Source organism: Lycorma delicatula, chromosome 10 (assembly GCF_047948215.1).
Source record: "Lycorma delicatula isolate Av1 chromosome 10, ASM4794821v1, whole genome shotgun sequence".
Classification (NCBI taxonomy): domain Eukaryota; kingdom Metazoa; phylum Arthropoda; class Insecta; order Hemiptera; family Fulgoridae; genus Lycorma; species Lycorma delicatula.
Window position 1 is genome coordinate 75,452,652 of NC_134464.1, and position 26,860 is coordinate 75,479,511.

At 27.9% G+C, this 26,860-nt stretch overlaps 1 protein-coding gene across 2 annotated transcripts; it reads right to left on the bottom strand.

The window, feature by feature from the left end:
- Positions 1-1,478: 1,478 nt before the first annotated feature.
- On the bottom strand, positions 1,479-26,613 carry LOC142331598 (uncharacterized). Of its 2 annotated transcripts, XM_075377609.1 has the most exons (5): positions 26,474-26,613; positions 20,949-21,842; positions 18,545-18,706; positions 8,925-9,309; positions 1,479-2,044 (listed from the first exon to the last, which is right to left on the bottom strand). In XM_075377609.1, exons 2-5 carry the CDS (start codon positions 21,831-21,833, stop codon positions 2,037-2,039), a joined length of 1,440 nt encoding a protein of 479 aa, XP_075233724.1. In that variant the 5' UTR covers positions 21,834-21,842; positions 26,474-26,613; the 3' UTR covers positions 1,479-2,036. The 2 variants fall into 2 exon arrangements, with proteins under 2 accessions (XP_075233724.1, XP_075233723.1); XM_075377608.1 differs by lacking the exon at positions 1,479-2,044 and having other exon boundaries at positions 8,462-9,309.
- Between the last annotated feature and the right edge of the window lie 247 nt (positions 26,614-26,860).

Sequence of the window (26,860 nt, forward strand, 5' to 3'; positions counted from 1 at the left end):
TTTAAATATAAATCATATTGAACTAAATTAGGAAACAATTAAATTATATAATTATTAGGTGTAACTGGATAATCAAAAGTGATGTAAATAAAACTAAGATGTTTATTTGGAAGTTATTTGAAGTAATATTAGCAAAATTTTGATCAACTACATAAAATAAAATGAAAATATTGATATTCTCAAATATTTTGGGCTATTTTGTATATAAATATTTATGTTGAAATAGTTTTGATTAGATATAATCAGGATATTTACTAGAATATAATTCTAGTAATTAATTGTGTTTATGTAATTAAACATTATTATGTTTGAGAACATAAAAATGATACTATATTTTTGGTTCTCAATTGGATTTATTTTAAACTAGTTACCGAGGAAAAAATTTACATTACTAAATAATACTCTTTTTCTAATCTGAGTATACTTAGTTTTTCTATTCATAAATGTCTTACTTAATTTTCTAACACTTATTCTTTAATTAGCAAATACTAAATTTATTAAGAATCATTTGTACAAATATGAAGAAAATAAAATGGAAATTAAACTTTGAAAAATGAGTTGTTTTTTTACATTTTGAGGTGCCAGACAACAGCTTTTCCTCATAAAAAGATAATGATCAAAATTTGTAAGTCATGATTATTCTACTAGTTTATTAAACAAAAGAACGTGGGGAACATGTGAATCATTTATATTGTAACAAAAATTAATTATGTTAAATTCTGCAAACTAAAACTACTGAACCATTATTTTAAAAAATGTCTTGTGTGGAAGGTTATAATTCGCTGTTAAGAATAGAGCTTGTGAATTGTAAAATTATTTTATACTAATACTGTTGACATATGCTGTATTACATTTCAAAAAACTGTCTTAATACAACTATTAATCAGAAAATTCAGTATTATCTAGATTGAATTTAAAATTTTTTGAAACTCAATTGCAGCAAAATTTACTTGGCATCAATTGTTGTGGGTTTTTTGTGCTACCAAATATTAACAGCATACTCGTATAGTGAAACTGCAACCAGCAGCTTTCAAGGATTTCTAGAAATGTTTATTAAATTTAGCTTTGAAATTGATCTTAAAACTTTCCATGGTGTTACTTCCTAGATATTCCTAATGTGGAACACTCTTATAGTAATTATTGCTGAATGTCTGATGCAGCACTCAAGATGACGAAGCAAAGCAAACAATAAGCTTGTATCATGTTTTCTTATTGAAATATGAACATTATATTTTTACTTGTATTAAAAAAGTAAGGTGAACACCTTTCTTTACTACCAGGTGTCTTTGTGACTGACCAAAGACTAAGCTGTTTTCTTGTACATTACAAATACATACTGCATAGAATCCATACCTTTTTTAAATTCATTTTCAAATAGTATAAACAGGAATATTAAAACGAAACTTTTTCATTATTTTTATTTAATCTTTTAAAACAATTACAAAAATTCTTAAAAATACAATTTTTTCGGTAGAAATCTTAATGTAATAATTATAAATACAATATTAGACACTGTTTTAATAGTGCCGTTTTGATATTCAATACACACTTTACAGATAGATGAAAAAGGTAAAATTATAAATATGCAAATATATATGTTATTAATTTTTATTAAAATATGTTATTATAAGAACAGCTTCAGTTTATTTATTTTTATCATCATGGGGTTTTATTTATTAAACATAGTTATCCATTTTTTTTTATTAAATTTTATACCTGCAAGTACAACTGCAAATAGTGAATAAAACTCTGAAGATATTTTGACGTCAAGGAAATTTTAATTAACTTTTTCAAATAGATGACTGCCCTCGTTCTGCTGTATGCTTATGGTTGTAATACATGCTTTACTAATGAAATTATTTTATTTAATAGTATGCCAGGTTTGCTTATTTATTGCTTAAATAAAAGTAGTTTTTTTATATTGATTAATTTGAGTTTGTAATATTCTTCTTATCATGAATTAATGTTAAAAATATTTAAAAAATAATTTTTGTAAGCTTGAAATGTCTTGCTATAAATAACTTTTTCTTTCATGATTAATAACCTAAACAAAAAGAGATAAAAATGAAATATTTTTCATGAGTCTTCATATTAAAACAATTTTGTAATTAATAATAAAATTAGAGTTTGAATACTTAACCAATTTAGTTCAATGAATTGTTTCCTTATGATGTAAACACTTATCCCATGATATTTTCTCTGTTGGAAGCGTTTTTCAGTCATTTTTAGTGAACAACATAAATTCTCTTGTTACATTTCTTTTGATCTCTTATCTGTCTTAAAATTTCTTGCCTTTAAGCTTAGGAAAGAGACAAAATTCGCAGTGAGACAAGTCTGGTAAGTAAGGAGCCTTGTTGTAGTTGTTTGAACCCATGTTTTTCCAAATTTCTGGATAAGTTGTGATGCAAGGGCTGAAGCATTGTCATGATCAATTTTCACAACAGCATGAAGGGTCATACTGAAAGTCTTTTTTATTAACAAAGCACAGTACATTACGAGTATGCTTTTCAAGGACACTGTCATTAAAAACTGTTAGGACACTGTACTAATATAACTGTTCTTCATCAGCTAGGAGATTGGGTTCGATGCAAGAACTACAGCTTTGGGAAATTGCAATTGAAAATTCTCCAGTACTTTCATTACAACTTATCCAGAGATTCTTGGTAAAACAAAATTGAGCAGCTTTACACGCTTCTTGCTAACCAGATATAGCACCTTGTGAATTTTTGCTCTTTCCTAATATTAAAACTGTTTTAAGAAAAGATATTTGAAGACAGAGAAGAGATCAAAAAGAAATACAAGAGGACTTATGGTGCTCACTAAAAATGACTTTGAAAGATGCTTCTAACAATGGAAACATCGCTGAGGTAAGTGTGTTATCAGAAGGTACGTACTTTGAAGGGGACAAACTCACAACTAAACAGTAAACTATTTTTGTTTTTATGAGCCAAGATTGGATTTTTTTTTATCATACCTATATTAAATATGTATACATTCTAATTAAATGTACATTCAGACTAAGCAAAAATTCAACCATCAATTAAAAAAAATTGTTTTGGTGAAACTTCATCACCAGAAAAATGAATTTTCTGCTGCTACAATTTCTGTAAGTACTGTTATCTTTCTTTTTTCTGTTTAGCCTCTGGTAATTACATTCAGATGATACTTCAGAGGATGATTTGTATGAGTGTAAATAAAGTGTAGTCTTGTACAGTCCCAGTTCGACCATTACTGAGATGTGTGGTTAATTGAAACCCAACCACCAAAGAACACCGGTATCCATGATCTAGTATTCAAATCCATGGAAAAATAACTGACTTTACTGGAATTCTAGACTTCCAAATCAGCAGATTTCGGAAGATGTGTTCACCACTAGACCAACCCGCTGGGTGAAGTACTGTTATCAGATCTTTATAAACATTACTTTTTTTTTGTTGATTTCTTATATTAAAACTAGGAGAATTCCACATTTACCTAAAGGCAAATAACTGCTGCTAATGTTCCATGTATACAAGATGGCACTTTCTGTTAACATAAGCCAGAGTGTTAGGTTTAAGTTAAAATCTTATTATTTAATGGTGCATAAGAAGTTTTATATTTATTTATAGGGTAAATGAGGATTTTAATTCAAAAGGAGAACTATATGTGTTAGCTTTCATTAGTATCATTCTTATGCGTATCTAAATTTTTTTTTAACAACTATTTACTATTAATAGTTTTCTGTATTAACACAAAATGAATACTGAAAACTATTATTTCTACTTATAAAATGAAAGCTGAAGCTGTTCTTACTATCAAAATAAATAAAGAAGATCTTAGAAACTAGCTGGTAACCAATATAATCTAAATAATGATAAATTTATTATACCAATGATGTAGTTAATAATGTTTAAATGTCAACTAACATTTTTATCATAAAACATGAAGATTATTGTAAAAATGTAGTAGAAAAATTTCATTATATAATTTACAATAATACAATCAGTAAATATACCCATTTTATACAATAGATTAAAAATTTTTTTATTAAAATATTTGGATTGAAAAGAATTTAAAATGAAAAAATAAATTATTATTAAAAGCTGGCTTGTATTTATCCACTTCATTTTAAAATAACTTACACTTAAAAGTTCTGACTTCCAAAAAAAGTTTCAATATTGTGACAATGTGTTATGCTACAACTTTAATTATAAAAATTATTATCGAATTTATTCTTATTACTTACAATTTACCATGAGCATAATATTTTATGGAGCTTACTACAGCAATGTAATGATGACTTAATTTTTTAAATATTCATTGCAATAATATTATATTTTAATTTTTAACATAACATTACATTAATTTAAAATAAATAGGGAAAACATCAGTTGTTTTTTAAATTAGCAATTTATACATCTAACTCATATAAAACCAAAGAATTTGCCAAGGTTTATTATTATAGTAATCCTATATAGCTTAAGTTTATTGGGACGATCTTGAATTTTTAGCTTTTCCTCAGCTTTATTACAGTAATTTTTATTATGAGATTTTGATTTTTCTTTTTAAAGTAATAAAACTTCATTATTTTTTTATAACATGTATGGTCTGTCACTTTGAATTTACCAATGATTATATCAACCTGACATTTGTGTCAGGTTCCTGCCTAACATACATTTATCTCTATGGTCATTAGTCACTAATAGATTTTAACAATATGAGGTGAAACTGCACTCCACTCTGTTTAACTTATAGAAAACAGCTTATTATATGTGGTCCCAATTGCTAGCTAGCATTTTATCTTCACTCCTTCAACTTTCAGGATATTCTAAATGAGATGTTTAAGAAACTAATTTTTAAGCGTTGAATTTTAGTGTCATTTTATCCAGGACTCAAATTTTTTAATCAGTCATAAGTTAGAGTTGAAAGTTGATGTTTATATTCAAAATAATATTTTCAATGTATAATATTCAATTATAAATTATTTTATAAACAGTTTTCATTTTTAATGATAAATATTAAATTTAAATACACGTGCAATAAGTCTATTTTTAAGAACAGTGTTTTTTTTTATATGTATATTTTGTTTTTCAACTATTTCAGTTTTTTCACTTCTAAAATATGGGACTCCTATTTAACAGCATATTATTATGAAGTTTTAGTTAGACCAATTTAAAAATCCAATTATCTTGTAAAACACTAGTATTGCTAGAAGTAATAGTATTACTATTAGTAAAAATATTTATAAAACAAACTTAAGAATTTGTTAATGGTGATTAATAAAATTACTTTTTTTCTGATCACTGGACTTACAAAATATATTAGTTAAAAAAAAATCCTCACCTTATCATCATTGAACACTATACTGAAGCAGTTATACAGATGCTGGTTTTTCAGCAATTCTAGTTTCTAATAAACAGAGCATAACTGCTGGATGAAATATTTATCAAGTTGACAGGACCACTTTATTAAATATCTGCTAAATTTACATCAGTTTGGTAGATCACATATAAAAATCAGAATGAGAATAAAGATATCAAAATGTAACTGTTACAATTGGTCATTTTATTATCTTTTTTAATCACAAATAATCTACGTAATTTGTTTTATTAATACAACTTAATTTTTTTAACAAATTAAAGGTTCATTAACTGAGAATCAGTTAGATTAACTTAAGACAGAAAGCGTGTATTGAAAATTTAATTCAAAGTATATTACTTTTTACTGATTAATAATTTTTGCTTTTTTTACTTTCCAATCTAGATAGTTGTGTTTGTGATAGTTGGTGTTGTTTAGCTCTAGAAAGGAAAGTACTGTAATCACTCAAATTTGGGAATATGTGGTTTTTGCCAGATCTTGACATTTTAAAACCCAAAAACTGGATGTTAATGTTTGTATGTATGTACGTGTGTGTTTTGTTGTTGGCCTCTAAATCATCTTTCATCTCCAAAACTACTGAATTGATTTTAACCAAACTTGGTCAGATTACTTCTATATATGGAATATTGTACCATTAAATTTTCAACTTAAAAGGTCAATGGAGCAAGGCTGTAGATCAAGGTCACCCTCAGTATTTCGAGATTTTGCTTAATTAAGGTTTTATTTTTCTTAGATACATTTGTTAGCAACTAAAAAATAACATTATCTGCAAAAAATATTTTTTGCATATGCACCCCATCCCAAAAAATGCTGTTATAGGTATCTGCTATGTTGTAACACCCCAGGTGAGTAGTAGAATTAAATAAATGAATAATATTTAAACTGTAAAAAAGTAACTCGTTCTGGCTGGGTCTTGAACGCAATCACCCGGTTGACTCAGTACCTGATGCGTTCAGCCTCGCAGTTATAGCATTCTGCCGAATGTACAAGTGAAATTTGTTCTATTTAAGTTGTGAAATTACATTAGTTTAGTTAGTGCTGACTATTGCCATTAGTACCACCACACCCATGTGAATTAAATAAAATATGCGTGTGCGCTTTGGTTAGAATAATTGAATTAAATAAACAAAAAATATATTTAAATAAAATGATAAATATTTTAAATTAAGTTGTGTATGTAAGCCAAGCATCAGAAACAACTGCATTGTCAGCTATTGCAAGCTTTATCAGAAAAATAAAAAATATATTTATTACACCAAGAGTCTACAGAAGTCAAGTCAAGGTAACAGCACCAATTAGAATAACTTAAAATGTAAGGATTGAGATCTAACTTTCACAGAAATCTACAATAAGTCTAAGTTTTGTACGTATCATATATATTATTTGTTGATAGACAGTAGCTCATTTTGCTATGGATATGTGTTGGAGTTGTTTAAACAGTGTACTGGGAGTATATAGGAAGGGAGGGGCATGCACTGTTACGTGGTATAAGACAATGTCTCAGTTTCAGTCACTTTGGACAGTGTCGTGTGTACTGTATTTGAGTAAACTTATTAATTTTCAATTTTACAACAAACAGTATTTTTTAATACTGTTTGTTGTACCAACAGGATTCTGTTGCCTATAGAAAGACATAAGCATGCATATACTTAGGTGAGTGCATATGTGTTTCAGGCCTATCTGCCACTGTAAAAATATAGGTCTCTTGCTTGCATATAAAATACACCTTCCAACCCTCGCAAAACTATGCTTACAGACTTAGTATACTAAATTTTTATTAAAGATAGTTGCAGACCTTAAATTTGATTAGAAAAATAAAAAATAAAATTGTTTTGATGAATAATGTTGGATAACAAAGTAACATGCGATTCATTTATAATTAATTATTGCAAAAGTTAGATTTTGATTATCAGATACATATAAATATATATATATATTGTAATTCTAATTATTTTAAGTGGTCCTTTCAATTTGACATCATATAAATTCAATAATTTACAATTGATTATTTAATTAACAGTTAATTTTGAACCATGTTTATAAATTTTCAAAGTGATCTGATCTGGTCAACTTATATGTCATGATGAATATACTTTACAGTAAGATTTAACAAGAGAAACTTCTATTTTGAACACACAATTTAAAAATGTAATAAACAACTTTATATACTAAAGGCAGCAGCAGTACAAACTGTGACTACTTAATTCAATACATATGCTTTGCATATGTATTAATAATGCAACAAAAAAATAACCACACACATAGGAAAAACAATTAAAAAAATTGCAAATATAAAGAACTGCAAGGGTGAAGATCAGATTTATAAGATTATTAAGACCTGTTGAATGACATCTCATTCAATTCAATTAATTAATTTCTAATGTTTCTGGTTAAAAATTTGAATAATTAGGTAAATAAAAATGCATATAAGATATATTTGATTAACAAGTCTTAATATATATATATATATATATTTACTCTTTCTATAGTTCTTTGGAGTGTATAGAATTTATTTATTTCAGTAAAAAGCAACCTTTTTTTTAACAATACAATATTTCCATTAATTTATGAGAGCAGATACTGGATCCAAAATAAAATAACAAAGTCAATAATGTTATTAATTTTATAATATTACAGTTTGGACACTTAATCTTCCAAATAACTAAAATATCTTCTTTTTTTTTAATTTTTCAAGTTTTCAACTCTTTTATAAAGTATCTACTTTCCATTCCATGACTAATGGAATAACAAGTGGTTTCTCTTACCATAAGAATTGTTAAAAATGTATTATAAAAATTAAATAAATTTATTTATATTTGTCCTTGAGTAGTAGGGTACTACTCAAGGACAAATATAAATAACATTAAAAATTCTTAGTGTTATATAAACCCCTACATTGTAGTGATTTATGTTTAAATTTTGGTTATCTTATTGAATAAAAACCAGTAGATTAAAAATATTTAGTAAAATTACCAACTGCCATTATATTGAGCTATAGAATTAGATATATATCAACAGTTTTGATTTATTTATAATAATCGTGAGACTACAGAGAACAAAAAACCTTTTAAGTTATTAAAGACAAAAATATCAATTTGTTTTCATTTCTGCTTATATATGCTTGTTATTTGTAAATAATTAAAGACAGCAATTTAGAAAATGATTTAAGTAACAACTAACTCAAAATATGCCAACTTATAGAAGAAATGTTCGGATTACAGTGGAAGAGATATTGTAATAAGTTACGGAGTACATGCTACTTTGTTTTACAAAATTAAATTTTTTAATTATAAAACTTCTTGGGGAGAAGTATCACATACATTCCCAGTATTCACATAATGATATAAATATGAGTTAAATAAAAAAATATCTCTCGTAGCTTTAAAATAATTAGAATAACATGAAAAATATTGAAGATAGACTTTATATTTTAAATAATTATTTAAGTTTTATTGTAGTAAAAATATTAAAGGCAGCAACTGCTCATGGATTTTGGAAGCTATTGTTGATACAATTAATGATTTAAAAAATTAAATAAAATTAAAGGAGTTCTTATCACACATTACCTGTGTAGCTTTGAATCATCCCTGGGTTAATAATTTCATCATGAAGTGTCCGCATGTGTCTAAGTAAGTTACTTTTTACATTGAAACCTTTTGCACAGATTGTACACTCATAGGGTCGTTCTCCTGTGTGTGTTCTGCTATGAATAAGCATCGATGCATGTGATGGAAACGTCTTTTCACAAAGAGGACAATGTTTACGACCATTCATGATGCGATGACGACGAGTTACTGGACGAGGTGTATACTTGGAGTTATTACTCATAGCCAGTTGTTCTTCTGTATGAGCACTCTGGATATGACGTACCCAATCACCTGGGTTGGAGTAGACCTCTTGACACAGCTCGCATCTCAAAGGTGGAAACTCACCATTATCATCGTCCGCTCCCTAAATTATAAAATTCTTTCAATTCAAATTTTTGTTCTACTATGACTTTTACTTCACGATAAAAAAAAATTATAACTAAAATGGCAAAATAAATAAATAAAATTATTTTAATTACAGAATTAAAATGTAATATTTATCTAATTTTCATTTAATATGCATTTGTTGAAAAATTACGTAAATATAAAAATCTATGGGAAGAAGAAAATACATTTAAATATTATTCAACTAGAATAAAATAAAACAAAATTTACATTAAAATTTTTTAATGGCTCAAACCTACAATCTTAAAACCTTATAAGATTTATATACATATGGCAATGACATAATTTAACTGAAAACAAGGTTTAAAAGTTGTTATATATGCTGAGATTTTATAAAGGAAGACATCAAAATTAATTTCTGCAACATTGTATTAGTGAAATCTCAAATGTGGAATCAAATCATTGCCATACCAACCCCTACAAGCAATCCTATACAATTTTTTTTAATGAAAAATTACAGTGAGAAAAAATTCAAAATAATAAATAAATATTTTATATATAAACAAGTGATAATTAAGGTTAAACTTTAACCCTTCAGTCAAGCATTGGAAAATTGTCAGATTGAATACACTAAAGATGGAGTTTTATTTCTAACTCTTGAATCCAAAGCAAGCATGTTTAGTAGTTAAAAAAATAAAATTTACTGGAAGTAATAGAATCTACATTTATTTTTAAACAGAGAATAGTTGTAATAGTATTCCCTCTGCTAGAATGCTTATAATTTTTTTTTTCTATTTCAAATGAACAGCAGAAGAATATAGGACTATATTTGACACTCCATGAATAAGTTCACATAATGTTAAATGAGTGTTAGTGTTAAGGAAGCTCACACAATGTAAGTGAGGTTATCTCTCAAGATCCAGATAGGAGGAAAATGTGCAAGTAGTACATGATATATTTAGCAGAAGTCAATCATGAACCAATTTGGCTGGCTGCTTTTGAATAAGTTCTATCACATAATCCAACAATTTTGATGAACAACTGAACTTTCATTCTTGGTCCATTACTGCCAGAGACTGTCCACAGGAGACTAATCACTAAACAGAAAATATGTTTATTTTCAAGCTTAGTTAATACACCTGATTGGTTTCAGATGTTAAACATCACTTGCAGCAATGTTTCAGGTTGACATGTCAAATTATTGAAGTTGTACCTGCTGAAGAGGTGATTCACCATACGCATGGGGATCGGTGTCCTTCACCTGAGTGATAACTGTCAGAGTCTCTCAGACCACCTTTCACCCCTACTGAATACAGTATATACAAATGATATGCCATGCTCAGAAGGGATCAACTCACCCCTCTATACCGATGAAACGCCATTCTATTACCAGTCCCAAAATGTGGAATATGCAGTAGAGAGACTTCAGCGGTGGCTGGACACAGTGAAGCCGTGGCTTGATATTTGGAGAATCAGGGTCAACAGAGAGAAATCGGTGCCATGTTGTTAACATACAAGCGATGTGCTCCTGCCAAACTGGAAATATCAGGGGAGAAAATTCCCTTTGCTACAAAAGTTAAGCACCTGGGAGCGATCCTGGATAAACAACTTATCTTACGTAGGCCTATAAATTACATGACCTAGAGGGTAAAGGGCCTATCTTTATCTAGTGCTTAACCATGCCATTAGTGACAAAAATACTCATCTACCGAAAGTACATGCCTCCCTGGCATGGGGGATGTTGTTGTGCTCCACACTAGAAAATGCTGGAAGTCATCCACAAGGCGCATTGTGAATGATATTTAGAGCAGCATGGTTCGTCAGACTTCAAGGTCTAAGTTTACAGTCTGTAATTATTTACAACCAAAAATATAGAAAGGCAGGCAAAAGAAGACTAAACTACATTCCATGACATTGATCCTGGCCCAGCCCTGACCCCAGTGAAGAAGAGTCTACAAAACCTAAATTCACCAACCATACTTCTTTCATTCAGCTTACAATTTTGGCCTATTGTTAACACATGTGGCTTCCTTCGGCAAATGGAGTACACTGCATCCTATAATAACTATGGTTCCATCAGGCATATTCCTGTTAAACCAAAAGGACTTAAGTGACTGAACTGAAGAGGAAGTGTGCTGGGAGAAAGATGCAAATACATTACTAGTCTCCCAAGGATAACCCAAGTAATGATATTTCAATTGATCTGTAAGAATTGGAACACAATCCACAATTCGAAACAAATATATAACAGCCAGTAAGTAAGCTAACATCTGCCCAATAATAAGAAAGAACTGGCAGCAAGGGACTGATGTTCAGATTCTGCAATGAATAGGGGGATAATCTCCCATAATCTTTGCGAACAGTTCCAATGTTTCATGCAGCAGGAGGAGGGTAGTAAAAGAGTAATTTTCATTCCTAGGATCAAGAGCATAATTAGCCTATTGAAGAACATAAGAAAGGGAGTCCGACAAGGATGTTCCCTATCTCCGTTACTTTTTAATCTTTACATGGAACTAGCAGTTAATGATGTTAAAGAACAATTTAGATTCAGAGTAACAGTACAAGGTGAAAAGATAAAGATGCTGCGATTTGCTGATGATATAGTAATTCTAGCCGAGAGTAAAAAGGATTTAGAAGAAACAATGAACGGCATAGATGAAGTCCTACGCAAGAACTATCGCATGAAAATAAACAAGAGCAAAACAAAAGTAATGAAATGTAGTAGAAATAACAAAGATGGACCACTGAATGTGAAAATAGGAGGAGAAAAGATTATGGAGGTAGAAGAATTTTGTTATTTGGGAAGTAGAATTACTAAAGATGGTCAAAGCAGGAGCGATATAAAATGCCGAATAGCACAAGCTAAACGAGCCTTCGAGTAAGAAATATAATTTGTTTACATCAAAAATGAATTTAAATGTCAGGAAAAGATTTTTGAAAGTGTATGTTTGGAATGTCGCTTTATATGGAAGTGAAACTTGGACAATCGGAGTATCTGAGAAGAAAAGATTAGAAGCTTTTGAAATGTGGTGCTATAGGAGAATGTTAAAAATCAGATGGGTGGATAAAGTGACAAATGAAGAGGTATTGCGGCAAATAGATGAAGAAAGAAGCATTTGGAAAAATATAGTTAAAAGAAGAGACAGACTTATAGGCCACATACTAAGGCATCCTGGAATAGTCGCTTTAATATTGGAAGGACAAGTAGAAGGGAAAAATTGTGTAGGCAGACCACGTTTGGAATATGTAAAACAAATTGTTAGGGATGTAGGATGTAGAGGGTATACTGAAATGAAACGACTAGCACTAGATAGGGAATCTTGGAGAGCTCCATCAAACCAGTCAAATGACTGAAGACAAAAAAAAAAGAAAAGGATCAAGAGGATCCTGTATCATTGCTAGCTAGATACAAAATTGCCCTGTGATCATTACATTCACACATGTTGTGGGCAGAGTTTTTATTCAGGAATCATTGTAAAATGATTTTGATCTTTTTATAAACTTGGGACAATCTCAATGACCACATCTTGAAGACTGTGTGCAGCAGACACTGTACATTTATGTTCAGCTTGAAAACCAATTTCCTTGATGAAAATTAGGTTGATGTGGTCCAAAATTGTCTGATCTTTTCCCTTTTGATATTTTTATGTAGGTAGTAGGCAAAGGAAAAGGTTTTTACATCAAACTTCAAATCTTTATCAACTTGAGAAGTGCATTCAGCAGGTATACCAGGTAGACCAGTATACATCTACAGTTAATGTTGAAATCAGTCACAAATATTTATAAAAATTTGTAGAAAATATAGTGGTCAGGTTGACTTTTATTTCAGCAGGAAATTTCCAAAAATGTATGTTTTAATGTATTTTACTAAGATTTATCAATAATTTAAAAAAATCATACTTAACCAATTTAATTTTTTCATATAAACATGAAAATTATTTTGTAAATAGTAAATTTTTGTTTTTAGTGCTTTTTAAACTAGGAAATGTTTAGATTTTATTTAATAATTTTATTGATTTTAACTAAATTAAGCCAATATGAACATGAAAACCCTGAATACGACAGTCCTCAGTAATTATTAATATAAATAGTTACATTTTGTCTTTCATATTACTGGTTGAATGCTTTTCAATTTCATAAATTAAATGAACTAAAAAATATACTGAAATTACATTGATTACACAAAACTGAAATCTAATTTATATTAAACAAAATACAAACAAATTTAAAAACTAAAAATACTTCAGTTATGATGAATAGAACCACTTGTTACATGAGTGAATAACAATGTAAATGAAAATATCAAAACGAAAAATAGTTTATTTAGCGTACTTCATACAGTAATAAGATTGTTTTTATATTTTTATATACTTGATTCTATAAATATAACTAATTTTATTTTTATTCAGCATGTTAATACATTTGAAAATTATCCTTTTTTACTTAAATGTTGTATTAAAAAGTAGTAAATTTCATTTTGAAAAAATCACATCAAACTAATTTATGATAATTGCAATAAAATTTATTTTAACGTTTAAAAAATTTGAATAATTTTTGAAAAACCTGAATGTAATTCCCGAGTAGATTCACAAGACTGATAATTTAAATTTGTACAATTACTCTTTGTTGTTTTTAAATATAAAACTAAATTTTTAATTCTTCTTGAGACGAATTATAATAAACAATAAAAACAGAAAATTATTTAACAATCTTGTGTTTCACAGGAAGTTTTGCAGTTTTATTGGACTGTGCAAGTTGTTCCTCCGTGTGAGCGTTCTGCACGTGTCGCACCCAATCTGCCGGGTGTCTGTAAACTTCATGGCACAGGTCACAACGCAGTAGTTTGTATTCACCTTCATGGCTGCCATCCTATATTTATAACATCGTTTCAGTGTGCCATTCTTCTTGTCATCGTTTACTTAATTTTAAATCATTATTATGCCATTTATATGAAAGTTACATTTAATTATTTCATTTAAAGTTTCTTGATAATTTTAATGTCAATTTTTAATAGTTATATTAATTTTTAAAAAAACTAAATATACAGGCAAACTTTAAAAATTCAAAAATTTAGATAATGTAAACACAAAAAATAATTTCTATAGAGTAATACATAGCAGAAAAGAGTATACAGAAGTGCACAGTTCATGAAATACAATAATGTATATGAATGACACTGAAGTGGTTGATTCTGACAAATTAATTCATTTAAACAATGTAATCAGATACTAGAATACACACGTAACACGAAAGCAAAAATATTTTGTTATTTTCAGTCTGTTACCATAAGACTAGCCTCATTTTTTGAATGGTTCACAACTTAAAGTTAGCAATATTTTAGGATGGTTTAACAAAGATCACTGTCAATCACAGGTATCATACGGTAAAGTAATAAATCATATCTGAAATTTCAGATGTTCAAAAACTTTTTCTTTCATAATATAACAGTATAACAGCCAATACGAAAATTTCTACACGATTTATACTGATAGGACAATACAGTTCATACATACTTCAAGCAACAAAGTGGTTTTAAGGAATGGTTTCAGGCCAAAAAGACTTAATTTTTTTAAAATAACATATAGAATTTGTTACTACCAAATGCAATTTTAAAAAGATGGTTTTGAATTCATTCAATATTGGGTGTTTATCTAACAGGAGATCTCTGCTCTCTCTTTTTAATCCAAACAAAATGTTGACTGATAACAAACACTACACTAGAGAAAATAAAATAGAAAAATATATTGTTTAATATTTAGTTTTAGGTCAAAAAAACTTCTGAAATATTACTTTCTGTAATTATTCAACAATGAATATTAATTCAAAGAAGAATTATCTTTAGATGAAATAATTTCAGAAAGGTTTATAAGTTTCATAGACCTATCTTGCTTATGATCCAATGAATTGAGATACTTTTGAATTAAATAAATTATTATTTTTAATTTTCCAATTAAGTTTTCAGACTTTATGTGGCTTATGATACATTCGAGAAACAAAAGTCACTATACTTGAAAAACACGCAAAGAAACAGTAAAGTGTATACTAAACTGAGTTCATGGTTCATTTTTTTGTGTATTAAGAATGGACTAGAAACTATTTCATATACTATACAGTAATATTTATTGCAATTATGTTTAAAGCAGAGGTAAGAGATTTCCTATCCTGTATGAACATGACTGCACTAGTGAATGGATTAATAAATCATAAATCCTGATATATTCTGTAGAGTAAATCAGAAATTATGAAATAAACTACACTTTCCAATAAAAATTAATGTATAAAGAAAGACCTTGAAGAAATCAATGTAATATAATGTGATGCAAGCAGATCTCTGCTTGACATGTTTCATTAATCATAACTATTGTATCACTTATTTGTCATTCCTTCAGTTAAAATACTGTTCAAAAATATTTTCTACTAAAAAAAAACCAAAACCTTAAAATTTCATTCTGAATGTAGTAATACAGGCCCTGGTGTGATAGTAATCCTTGTAAAATCATCCTTCATAATAAACTGCTGTTCACGAGATCTTTTACACTAAACATTAAAAATCTAAGATTAATCACTGAGAATAAAACTTTACAATCACTAAAATGTAACATCAATGTAGAACATACACAGAATTTTTAATAAGGAAACATAAATTTAATTTCATAGAAAACTTACAAAAAAAATATTAAGTTCGTTAAAAATACATGTATGTGTATAATTTCTTGTAAGTGTGAAATCTGTCTTTGAGTATAGATGGTTTAGGTAATAATAGCTTGTGCAAATGCATTAATAAATAAGAAAAAATAATCTTAGTTTTAAATAGAAATAAAATGTACCTACTAGCAGTTTAAGAGACTACATCAAAGAATCATATGCAGCAGAAGATTTAAAAAATGAGAAAATTAACAATGATGATAAGTTGAAATAATTCAGAAAATGAAAATGCTAAAGAGTTCTAAAAGTCAAAAGAAAGTTATATCCCTGGAATGAACAATTTACAGTAAAGATAAACTTTTATTAATTTATGAAAAATGTTGAATAAATAATAATAATAAGTAATAATATATTAAAACTAATTTTAAGTATCTATTTTTTACAATTAGAATTATTTATTATTTTATTATAGAAAATAAACTTTTCCCCAATTCTGGGAAGCAAGAAAGCTAAAAATAGCATTACTGCTGATAACAACAATGAATTATTTATTTTATGGCATTTATAAACATACAATAATAACTGGTAAATGAAATAATAGTTAGTAAAAAACTTAAAAATTTAAAGCACAGTATTATCACACTGAACTAAAGTAAAAGATTTGCCAGTACCAAAACTAATCTAGTTTACATACTTGTTTAATTTCAATAAATGTACTGTACATTTTTGTAACATTATTTTTTTTTGTATTGACAACCAGGAAAGTAATTACTGCTTGAGCATTAAAAAAAATAAACAAAAAAAAATACATAAAATATTTTGTAACAATAAATAGAGGATGAAACAAAGCAGTTGTAAATAGATCTATTAAATGAAAATAACAAACAAACAGGCGCGAAAAAGATCCATCGTTTGAAAAATTTGACAGAATAAAAGTAGCACTTACGTACGTAGTAGATAACTACAAAATAAGAACAAAAACTAAAAATGAATGTTAAAAGTGTATCCATATCTGGAATATATATATAAATATATAAATGAGAAAGGCCTTCAGTTTCTCTCATTGCTATTCTCTAATTTTCCAAGTAGATAGAAATTTGATAGTTACTCTCCTAGGGGTTATGATTTATAGTAATTATGCTATAAAAACAGTTTAAAATGCCTGAAGGCATTATTTTAATTTTTAGGGATAAAAATGGATGTTAAGTATAGAACTAGAAAATTGAATCCTAGTAGATATATTCGCCTATAGATATTACATACGGATATAAGAATATTATTTTCGATAGTGCTATCACAGTTTTAAATAACTATAAGTTTTGCTAGTGATTTTTTTTTTAATTTACAACTGATAATACTGATAACTGTCACTCCCAGCTGTATTAGTTATGATTTTCTGTTTATAATACAGAACATGTACAAAGAGTGTTATGTAAAATGCTTTTGGAAGGTACCTGCCCTTCATTAAATTAGTTAACAAAGTTGAAATTATATTTGCTTATATTAAAAATAATTATTATTGGAAACTGTGTTCATCAACATTAGTACAAGTTTATTTGTATTTATTTCTATCCTCAAAAAGGTTCAGTAATTGGTAAAATTGGTAACAGCATTTTGGTGTTTCTAAATGCAGTTTATTTTCTTGCAAATCCCCAAAAGCAAAAATCTATTGATAAAGGTACTCAAATGTCAACAAAAATGATACAGTCACCAAAAACTTATATTAGGAGTTTCATCTGGCTATATATCTATGTGCCATCTTCCTACAGCCATGCACTTTAGTTTCATCTACAATAAGTTTAGCTTTATTGGCATAAGTTAGAGTATAACATTAACTATTGTTTCTCTGAAGGATAATACCCTCTATAATTATTCTTCTACAAATTGAAGCCTAATCTTTACATCATTTAGGAAAATTTCATACATGCTGATTTTATAATCCACAAATATACGTTTCTGCATTCATGTCACTTTATGAGTGAGATTATGTCATGTCTGTGGAGAATTCATACTTCAAAATATCATCACTATTATCTTCCTGAAAAATTTAGAATCCAGTAAAAATGTAGCATTTTTATTATTGATAGGTAAATTTAATAGTTGGAGCTGCTGTTATTCGTAATGAAAACTGATTTTTCTGGACTGCTTTGAGTGCAGTTTTAAATACAATATTTTTCTGCTGTAATTCTGAGTCCAAGATAAAAAATGTTACATAGAGATTAATCAGCTCTCAAGAAGGATGTAATATAACAATAAGATGGGACCTGAAATAACTGCATGATTTTTTAGGTATACAGTTAATTTCGCATTTATTGTAAAATAAACATATTAATATGGTTGTAATTAAACCATACTTAAAGATTTCATAACAACAGTATACATTTTCAAATATTAAACTTATGGTACAGGTATATTCTATTAATTTTATTGTTTGCTAAATATATAGCTTTATCAACAAACTGTTAGAAAATTACACTCTGTAATTCCTGATTATGGTAATATTTGTAAATAATCATGCTTGTCACAATAATTATAACAAATATACACATTTAATTATTACAGTATCAATATCAAGATATTAACTTAAAACCAATATTAAAAATACTTACAGAGTTTCTTTTCCCTTTGCGTCTTGGAACATCTGTAGGTGGATGTGTTTCGATATGACGTACCCATAAAGATGGAGTTGTAAATGTTTCATGGCACATATCACAGGTCAAAGGTGCATAAAATTCATTTAAATCTTCTTCTTCTTCTCCAGAATATGTTTCCTACAGGTAAAACCACTACAATTTCAATTTAATATTACAAAAATTTATGAGTTGAGTTTTGTCAAGAAAAGGAAAATGTATAATTTTTTATTAAAAGCAATCCACAGGCACTTACAGTAAATTTCAAATAACACAACAGCATTCCCACTTTGTTTACTGGCATAATAGAATAATTCCAAGAATATATACAGTCTTCAGTAAAAATCACAAAAATTCCATATCAACACCGATTTTATTGATTTGTTGCAGTCACATTTTTGGATAGTCCCAAAATGAAATAAGAATGTTGTTTTGATATTACTCTACAAATTTATATTTCTGAAAGTGTTAAGGTAGATCTCCTACATTTTAGGTATTAACATTGATTGCTTAGTACATATTTTATTTATTAAATGGTATAATGAATTCCAGTAAGCACCTCATACTAGAGAAAATGGGAGGTGTTTGAAAACATTATTGAAGTGTAAGAAAAGTGACAGTGAAGAGAATTTTTATACAAAAGCTGAACACGGCTTTAAATTCAAGATCAATATTATTTTGACTACTACATTTGCAAACTTCAGGTGTATTTTTCTCAAAACCACGTTTTCTAATCTAATGGAAGTCCTCAGCATCCACCAAGTTATCTAACATGATTGGACCTTAAAATGTTCAGAAACATTTTCTGCATATTACAGACTAGAACAGTGAAGAAATATTAGAAACTTTTTTATACAATAAAGAAAGAGCAAAAGGTTTGAAAAAACAGTATTTTTGTTTAAGTAATTGTAACCTCAGCCAAAAATTATATTTTAATTTCATTCGAGTTTACTTAATGCATTGATGTTTACTGATTATAAAACGCCTTGATTTTTTAATTTCAAATAATTCCTTCAATAATTATCACTTCCACTATCAACCACCACGTTCAACGATACACCAGTTCTCCTTACATTGATTAAAAACCTTTGTCAATTTTTTTTCCTAATAAATAAAAATTTTTAATCAATATAATTATATACACATAATCTCATAATTTTATTTATCTATCTTTGTTCATTTTTTTATAATTTTAAGAAACTGTCTGTTTTAGTAGGCCCACAAAGGTTAACACAACCCTTATTTCATACTATAACTGACAGAACTAATAGCTTGTAACAGCTGTTAACCAAATGTCTGCTAATTTTATAGATTTCTGAAATAAAAACCAAATAAAACATTTCAGTTACAATTATAAATCAGTTTGTCCTACTGAAGACAGTCTCATTTAAATTTTAATAAATTTTCAACATCTCAAATCAAATAATGCTGCAACTAAGAAATCAATTTCAATTTTTACCCACAAGTAAATACTGATCAACAAACATCACCAATAAATAATGAACAAATGTTATCTCCATGTTTATAAAACATGACTCAATTTTTTTGCTTTTTTAATGTGAAAAAATTAGAACATAAAAACTATTTATCAGACTGACCAATTACATAATGTATGTTCATAATTTTCTCCAATGTTTTAATGCGTACAAAATGTACTTAATAATATGATAAATTCAAGATATTTTCCCATTTTAATTACCAACTTATTAGCAATGTTTATTGTAAGTTTTTTAAAATTATATAATCTAGAAATTTGATATTTTCCCCATTATCTCAATCTAAAATTATTTTATTATCTTTTCTTTGTCATTGAGATAAATAGATTATAATTTGTAACAGAATAATATTTCTCTTCTTAATGAACCATTTTTGGCTTTTATTCAATAGACTTTGTTTTAGTTAATTGCTGAAGTATGTAGCAGCTATCCAAAGAACAGTATCATTTTAACCAAAAATGTAGCACTACATAAAGGTTGAAGGAAATTCATACAAGCACTGTTTATCAACAAAATTTAACATGATTTAATTACAAGTGGTCTGATATTTTAACCAAACATCCTTTAGTCTTTTAGGATATATTGCTTTACAAGATATTACAGTATAGTGAAATACTATAGAGTTTGCTCTCTTTGTACTCTTAATTCTTATTATTTATAGTTTTCCCATACTTTTTGTTACTTTTTCAAAAATATATATTAGATTTGGCTGAACTTTACTTTTGTAGTAATCTGAATCATTGGGAAATATCAATTCCCAGCAAATATTTCTCCACGCTTAGAAAAATTACTAAACTTAACATTGAAAAAAAATTGGATGAGGTTGAGATAATGAGGAAGTATTAATTTTTTTAATCTGTAAATTAAAAATAGAGCTTTTTACTTACAGGTTTTATAGTCATTTCAGAATGTAACATTTGCTCATCCTCGTTTCCTTGTGTTTCTTCAATATCTTCCCATTCAATTGGCTCTTCTTTTACCAAAAGTTCTATTTGCATATTTTGCTCAATGTCTGTTGTATCATCAATAATACGTTTCTTTTCTGAATTCTGTCCATTCGATTTATCATTTGAATTTTCTTTTTGATTTTCACCTTGATCGGAATCATCATTATTTTTTGACTGATCACTATCATTAATTTTTGAGGTATCAGATTTATTTAAACTTTTTAAAATACTGTATGATTTCTTTTGTGGACCATTACATTCATTATTACTACTGTCCATTAATATTTTATCTACGTTTTGTATTTTTTCATTTTGTAAATTACCATCAACATTTTGTCTTTTTCGCAAACTTTCTTCATTTTGATTCTGTTGTGTTAAAACACCACCTGTTATTCGATTACTGTTATGAGAAGGTGGTCTTTCTTTTTCTCTTTCTTTAGTACCATGATTATGACATAAACCTTTAATTCGTAATATTTCACCAGCTTTTAAAACACCATTTAATTGTTCATTACTCACTGTTGCTTCACCACTATACATATACTGTAAAAGAATACTCAATGTCCGATAACTTATATCTGATGGCAAAACAACAACAAGATTTGAGCTACTTCCACGTGATCCCATAACACGAAATAATTGATGTAAGTATGAACTGCATGCCGATAAAATAAATCTATGAGCTGATACATATCTACCATCAGCTGTTGCTAAAGTTACATCAGAAAATGATTCAGAACGATGCAGTGTAGCAATGGAAGTATGTAAATGAGTACCGTGGCTATGCCATTTCAGCTGGTAATTTTCTGCCAGAACAGTACTCATTGTTTTACACTAAAAAAAAAAAATTAATTAAATACATGAAATTTGACATATATTAGTTATATAAAATAGTATAATAACAGATTTTATTTTAAATAAATATTTACTAATATAATTAGCTTTTTCTACAAAATATATGCTTCTATATATCTACTGTTACTTGTAAAAATACATTGTAACTGAATTATTGTCAATAAATAATGGCCAACAAAAACAATGTTACAAAAAGAAAAGGGTACATAAATGTAAATTATATAATAAACGACAACCTTCTGGTGACAATTTTTAGTATTGATTGTATACATTTTTAGTAAAATAAACAATAACCATTTATATCACTATATTTTTGCTTGCCACTTTTCATATGCAATAAAATTTATCTTTCATTATAAAACAAAAGTGGGCCACTACATTATAAAGTCAGCCTTAAGTAACCTCATTTATTAAATATACTACAATTTTATTTTAACTTGATAAACACATCACATGTTACAAACACATATTTGGATGAAAGTATGAGAATTTACATCTATAAATAAATGTTAAGCTTATGTGGCGATATCATCATGCAAAAAAAAAAAAATTATTTATAAAATATCAAAATGTAGTAATATTTTACTCATTTATAATATTGTAACAATAAACTTAAGGAAAATTATAGTTATTTTTACTTTTCATAGATGTAAAAAAAGTTCTGTATTGTTAGAAAAATGTCAAGCCTCAGCAACAACTGAACACAGAATCTTCTACATGAAAAATGGAGAATACCCTTTACAGAGGTCAGAAAGGTTTAAAACATATAAATAATATAAAAAAAAGTATAAAAATAAGTTAAAATTAAATTGAATAAAATGTATAATTAATGAACTGCCTAGTAGACAAAAAAACATAACTCACCTCCCAAATGAAAGACAATCTGTCTTTAAACCATCTTCAATCTTAATCCTCAATTATAACTCACATTAAAAAATGGTTAAGATGTGATAATAAGTAGAAGTAATCAGATGAAAATCTTTTCATTAAATGTAACTGCAATAATAATTTAATGTAATTAATTTATTTAGTTTAATGTAAGTTATAATTAAAATCAAGACTGAAATGCTTTTAAAATGAAAATGTAAAAAAAACTTTTACATTTTCTGATGATAAAGCTAACAAAAAAGATTCTGCAACTTAAAAAACTGATAAAACCCAATTTTTAGAGAGTGAGAGATAAAAAATTGAAAAACGTTTCTTCCAGATGTTGCAAAAGGTAAAAAAGAGAAGAAATAAAGATATGTATATCTTTTTTATATGTAAGTATTGATGTTATTTATGATGCCGTTTTTGGCTTTGTTACACATAAGAAACTTATTTAATGGGATCCTTCAAACAACACACTTTGTAATGGAAAGTTTCTTAGGTGATGATGATCTTAAAGTCAGGTTCACCCTCTTTCTTCTTACAGGCCAATTAACCTCCTGCTGATTTTATTTAAGGTATTTGAGACGCTTTTTCTTCAAAGGCTATGGCCTAATTTGGAGTCTGAAGATGTAATACCCAACCATCAATTTGGTTTCAGAAGTGGCTACTCAACTATACAGCAAACCCACAGAATATGTAATGTTATCAGGTGTCTTGAGAGGAAGAGGACAAAAATGGAGAACAAAAATTTGTATCTGCAGCACTTTTAGATGTACACAGGCTTTCAACAAGGTTTGATTACCAAGCCACTTTTCAAATTGAAATCTTGCCTTCCTCGACCTTATTATTTGATTCTGCAAAGTTATTTAGATGGTCGCTTCTTGCAGGTTAGGAACAATCAAGATCTAACTTCTTTGAAAATGCCTCTGGACTGCCGCAGGGCTCGGAATTGGGACCGTTTTTATTCCTAGTGTATACTGCTAACCTTTCTTGTACAGTATCTTTGCAATTGCATCGTACGTGGATGATACAGCAATCATACCAGTTGATGATTGACTGGATTGTAGCTTCAAAAAGCTTCAGTCAGTATTGTAGGCAATTACTACATGGCTGCACGAGAGAAAGATTAAAGTCAATTTGGCAATATCTACCCATGTTACCTTTATGACTAAGAGATGAGACTGCCCTTCAGTTTACTTGGATCATATTGAAATTCCTCTTACAACCAGTGTCCTTCAGAGGATGAGATGAAATGGTAATTCTGTAGCATGTGAAAAATTCCATGCCTGACCGGGGTTTGAACCTGGGACCTTCAGATGAAAGGCTGAATGCTAGAGATACTACCACTTGTGCCTCAGAGATTGGCACCTTGGCTTACACCTATATCAACATATGATGTGGAGAAGTCATGTACTGGAGAAAAAGAAACAAACTGACCAGAAATTCACATGTGCTTGAATTGGCAAACGGATAGGAGTTCTCAGTTGTCTCTCTCTAACAAGGTCCTTAAATATATAATACTTTCTTGAAATCAATATGGAGATATGGAATTCAGTTCTGGGGGACAACTAGTACAGCAATATTTAAGTGATTCAAAGGTCACAGAACAAGATAAAAAAAAATGTCACAACTGCCTTGATTTGTCAGAAATTTTGAAATACATGAATACCTGGGGATCCTGTATGTTTGAGATGGGATTGTCCATTTCAATTCTAAATATGTGGTTAGACTAAATAGACATGTAAATCTCCTTTCTTTGAATTTGCTAGACAATAGGATGACATTAGATGAGTGAAAAGGATTGATGAGCTGAACCTTAGCGATGGTCATTGGAAGATACTCTATTTTCATGATTTTTTTTCTGTTTTGCAGGTATTTTAACAATTTTTGTTTACTATTGTTTTATGGTTATTTTTATTGTTTTAACGCTGTTACTGTTTAACACTCTTTTCATTCATTCATTTATCTACCTGTGTTTATCTTGTATTTGATAAAAGTCATTGCGTGTGAACTGAATATGTTGGGCACATGTGGTCCATAGAGTGGATAAGTTATAGAACCCAGTGATGATAATGCTTTTGACATAATGAGTGTTTATTGGATCTTACTTCTAACTAAAAATATGTTTGTTAACATGGATGTATATGTTACTATTATCATTTACTGTTTGTAAACAGGAATCGCACAATGAATTTGGGAATGACAATTCCTACAAATTTTGTTATTTATTCCCACATTTTGTTATTTTTAACATATTATTTACTTATGGTTTTGATAGGAGAGACCGATTGTAAATTATTGTTCTACAGCAAAAAATAAATAAATAAAATGATGAAGTCCATTTATTAAACAGCCAAGACAACAAATATTTTTAACATTTTGCTTTTAGTGCTATATACTTCTTAGTTTTAATTAAAAAAAAAAAAAAAAAAAAAAAAAACAGACATAAAAACAAAAATTAAAATATTAACTTTAGTAATGTAATTTAAATATCAAGCAAATGATTGAATCTTACTTTTTAAAAAAAACAAACAAAAAAAATGATAAAATGCAATGTTAACACATTTATATACACCAACAATAAAAACAAGAACAAAAATGATTAAATAGTTTTACTAAAATATGTTTTAATGTATAAATACAAAACGTAACATTGAGACCAGAAATAAATGCTGAATAATTTGCACTATAGTCATTTTTTGTAATCAAGATAATCTTATTTATATAACAGAAGAGATATTTTATAACTGATATAATTAAATGATTTTATATTTATGTATTATCACTCAAAATAATTCTTAAAAATAACAATTTATTTTTACTCTTATTATGGATAAAATTCTTACTGTTTAACTACAATGAAAAAAAATTCAGGAAGCCATGAAATAGTTATTCATAGAAAGACAAAATATATTATTTGTTCAGTAATGCTAGAAAACATAAATCTTACCTAAATGCTTTGCCTGTATTGCTACAGGTGAAACATTTAAAAAAACATATAAAGTTATACAAATATTGAACATAAGAAATATTCATTAAAACATATTTTCAGCAAAATCTCTTAGTTTTAAATGTTGGAAAAACTATAAATAATGCAGAATTATTTAAAATGAAATTATCTCAATTTTTAAGAGTTCACTAATAACATGAGTTATTTAAATTGATCATCACTGTGAAAATTAGTTACAAGTATTTGCTATAACTACCTTAACACTACTAAATCAATTAAAAAACCAAATATAATTTGTATAGATCGAACAAATTACTATGAGCTCATCTGTTTAATCCAGTTGTTAACTTTACTACATGTAATAAACTGACAAAACCTAAAATTATTATTTCATTTATGAAAGAAGTATTACTCATTTAAATTCCATATAATTACTCCTTCTATTAAAACCAACAAGCATTAAATTATAACTGTCTGGTGTTGTCCAAATTCTGCACTTTACAAATGTACATATTTAGCAAGTATGATGAAACTGTAAGACTACAAAAATTATATGTATAAATAGACATTATACAAAATTTTTAGGGAAAGGGTTGTCAGTTCTTATCAGGTTATGAGGTAAAAGAGAATGTATCTTAATTCAAAAATGTAAAGCTCAGAATAAAACTCGTGTTAAGTACTTAATATAAATTTGAATGAAACCGTGCGTAAAGCCGCCTGTTTTGAATTGTGGTTATTGAGTGCATAACCTTAAAATGAATAATGACTTCATACAGTATTTAAAAATTACCTGTTAATGAACTCAATTTCCCAGTTTAAAGCAATTAAATTTGCTTTCTTGAAAAGGCGTTCCTTGAGTTGCAGCTGCCGCTTTTAACTGGTCTAAAAATCGATAATGATGCGCATTGGCATCGATTTCCGACAGGTAGAGAGCGGATCGGGTCCTTTCGTTTGTTATCGATTACCATCGACATTCAAAAAAGGAAGAACTTTTTTCTTCATTATGCAAAAAAATTGAATGAGTTATTAGTCTTAATTGATCAATCATAAAACTCATTTATTGGGATGTTCAAAGTTTTATAATGACATTTTAAAATTTAATGTTTTATTTTTTCTTTTAAGTAAAAAATAGGAAAAAAACATTTAATGTATTTTGTAATAGATAAATCAAATCTTT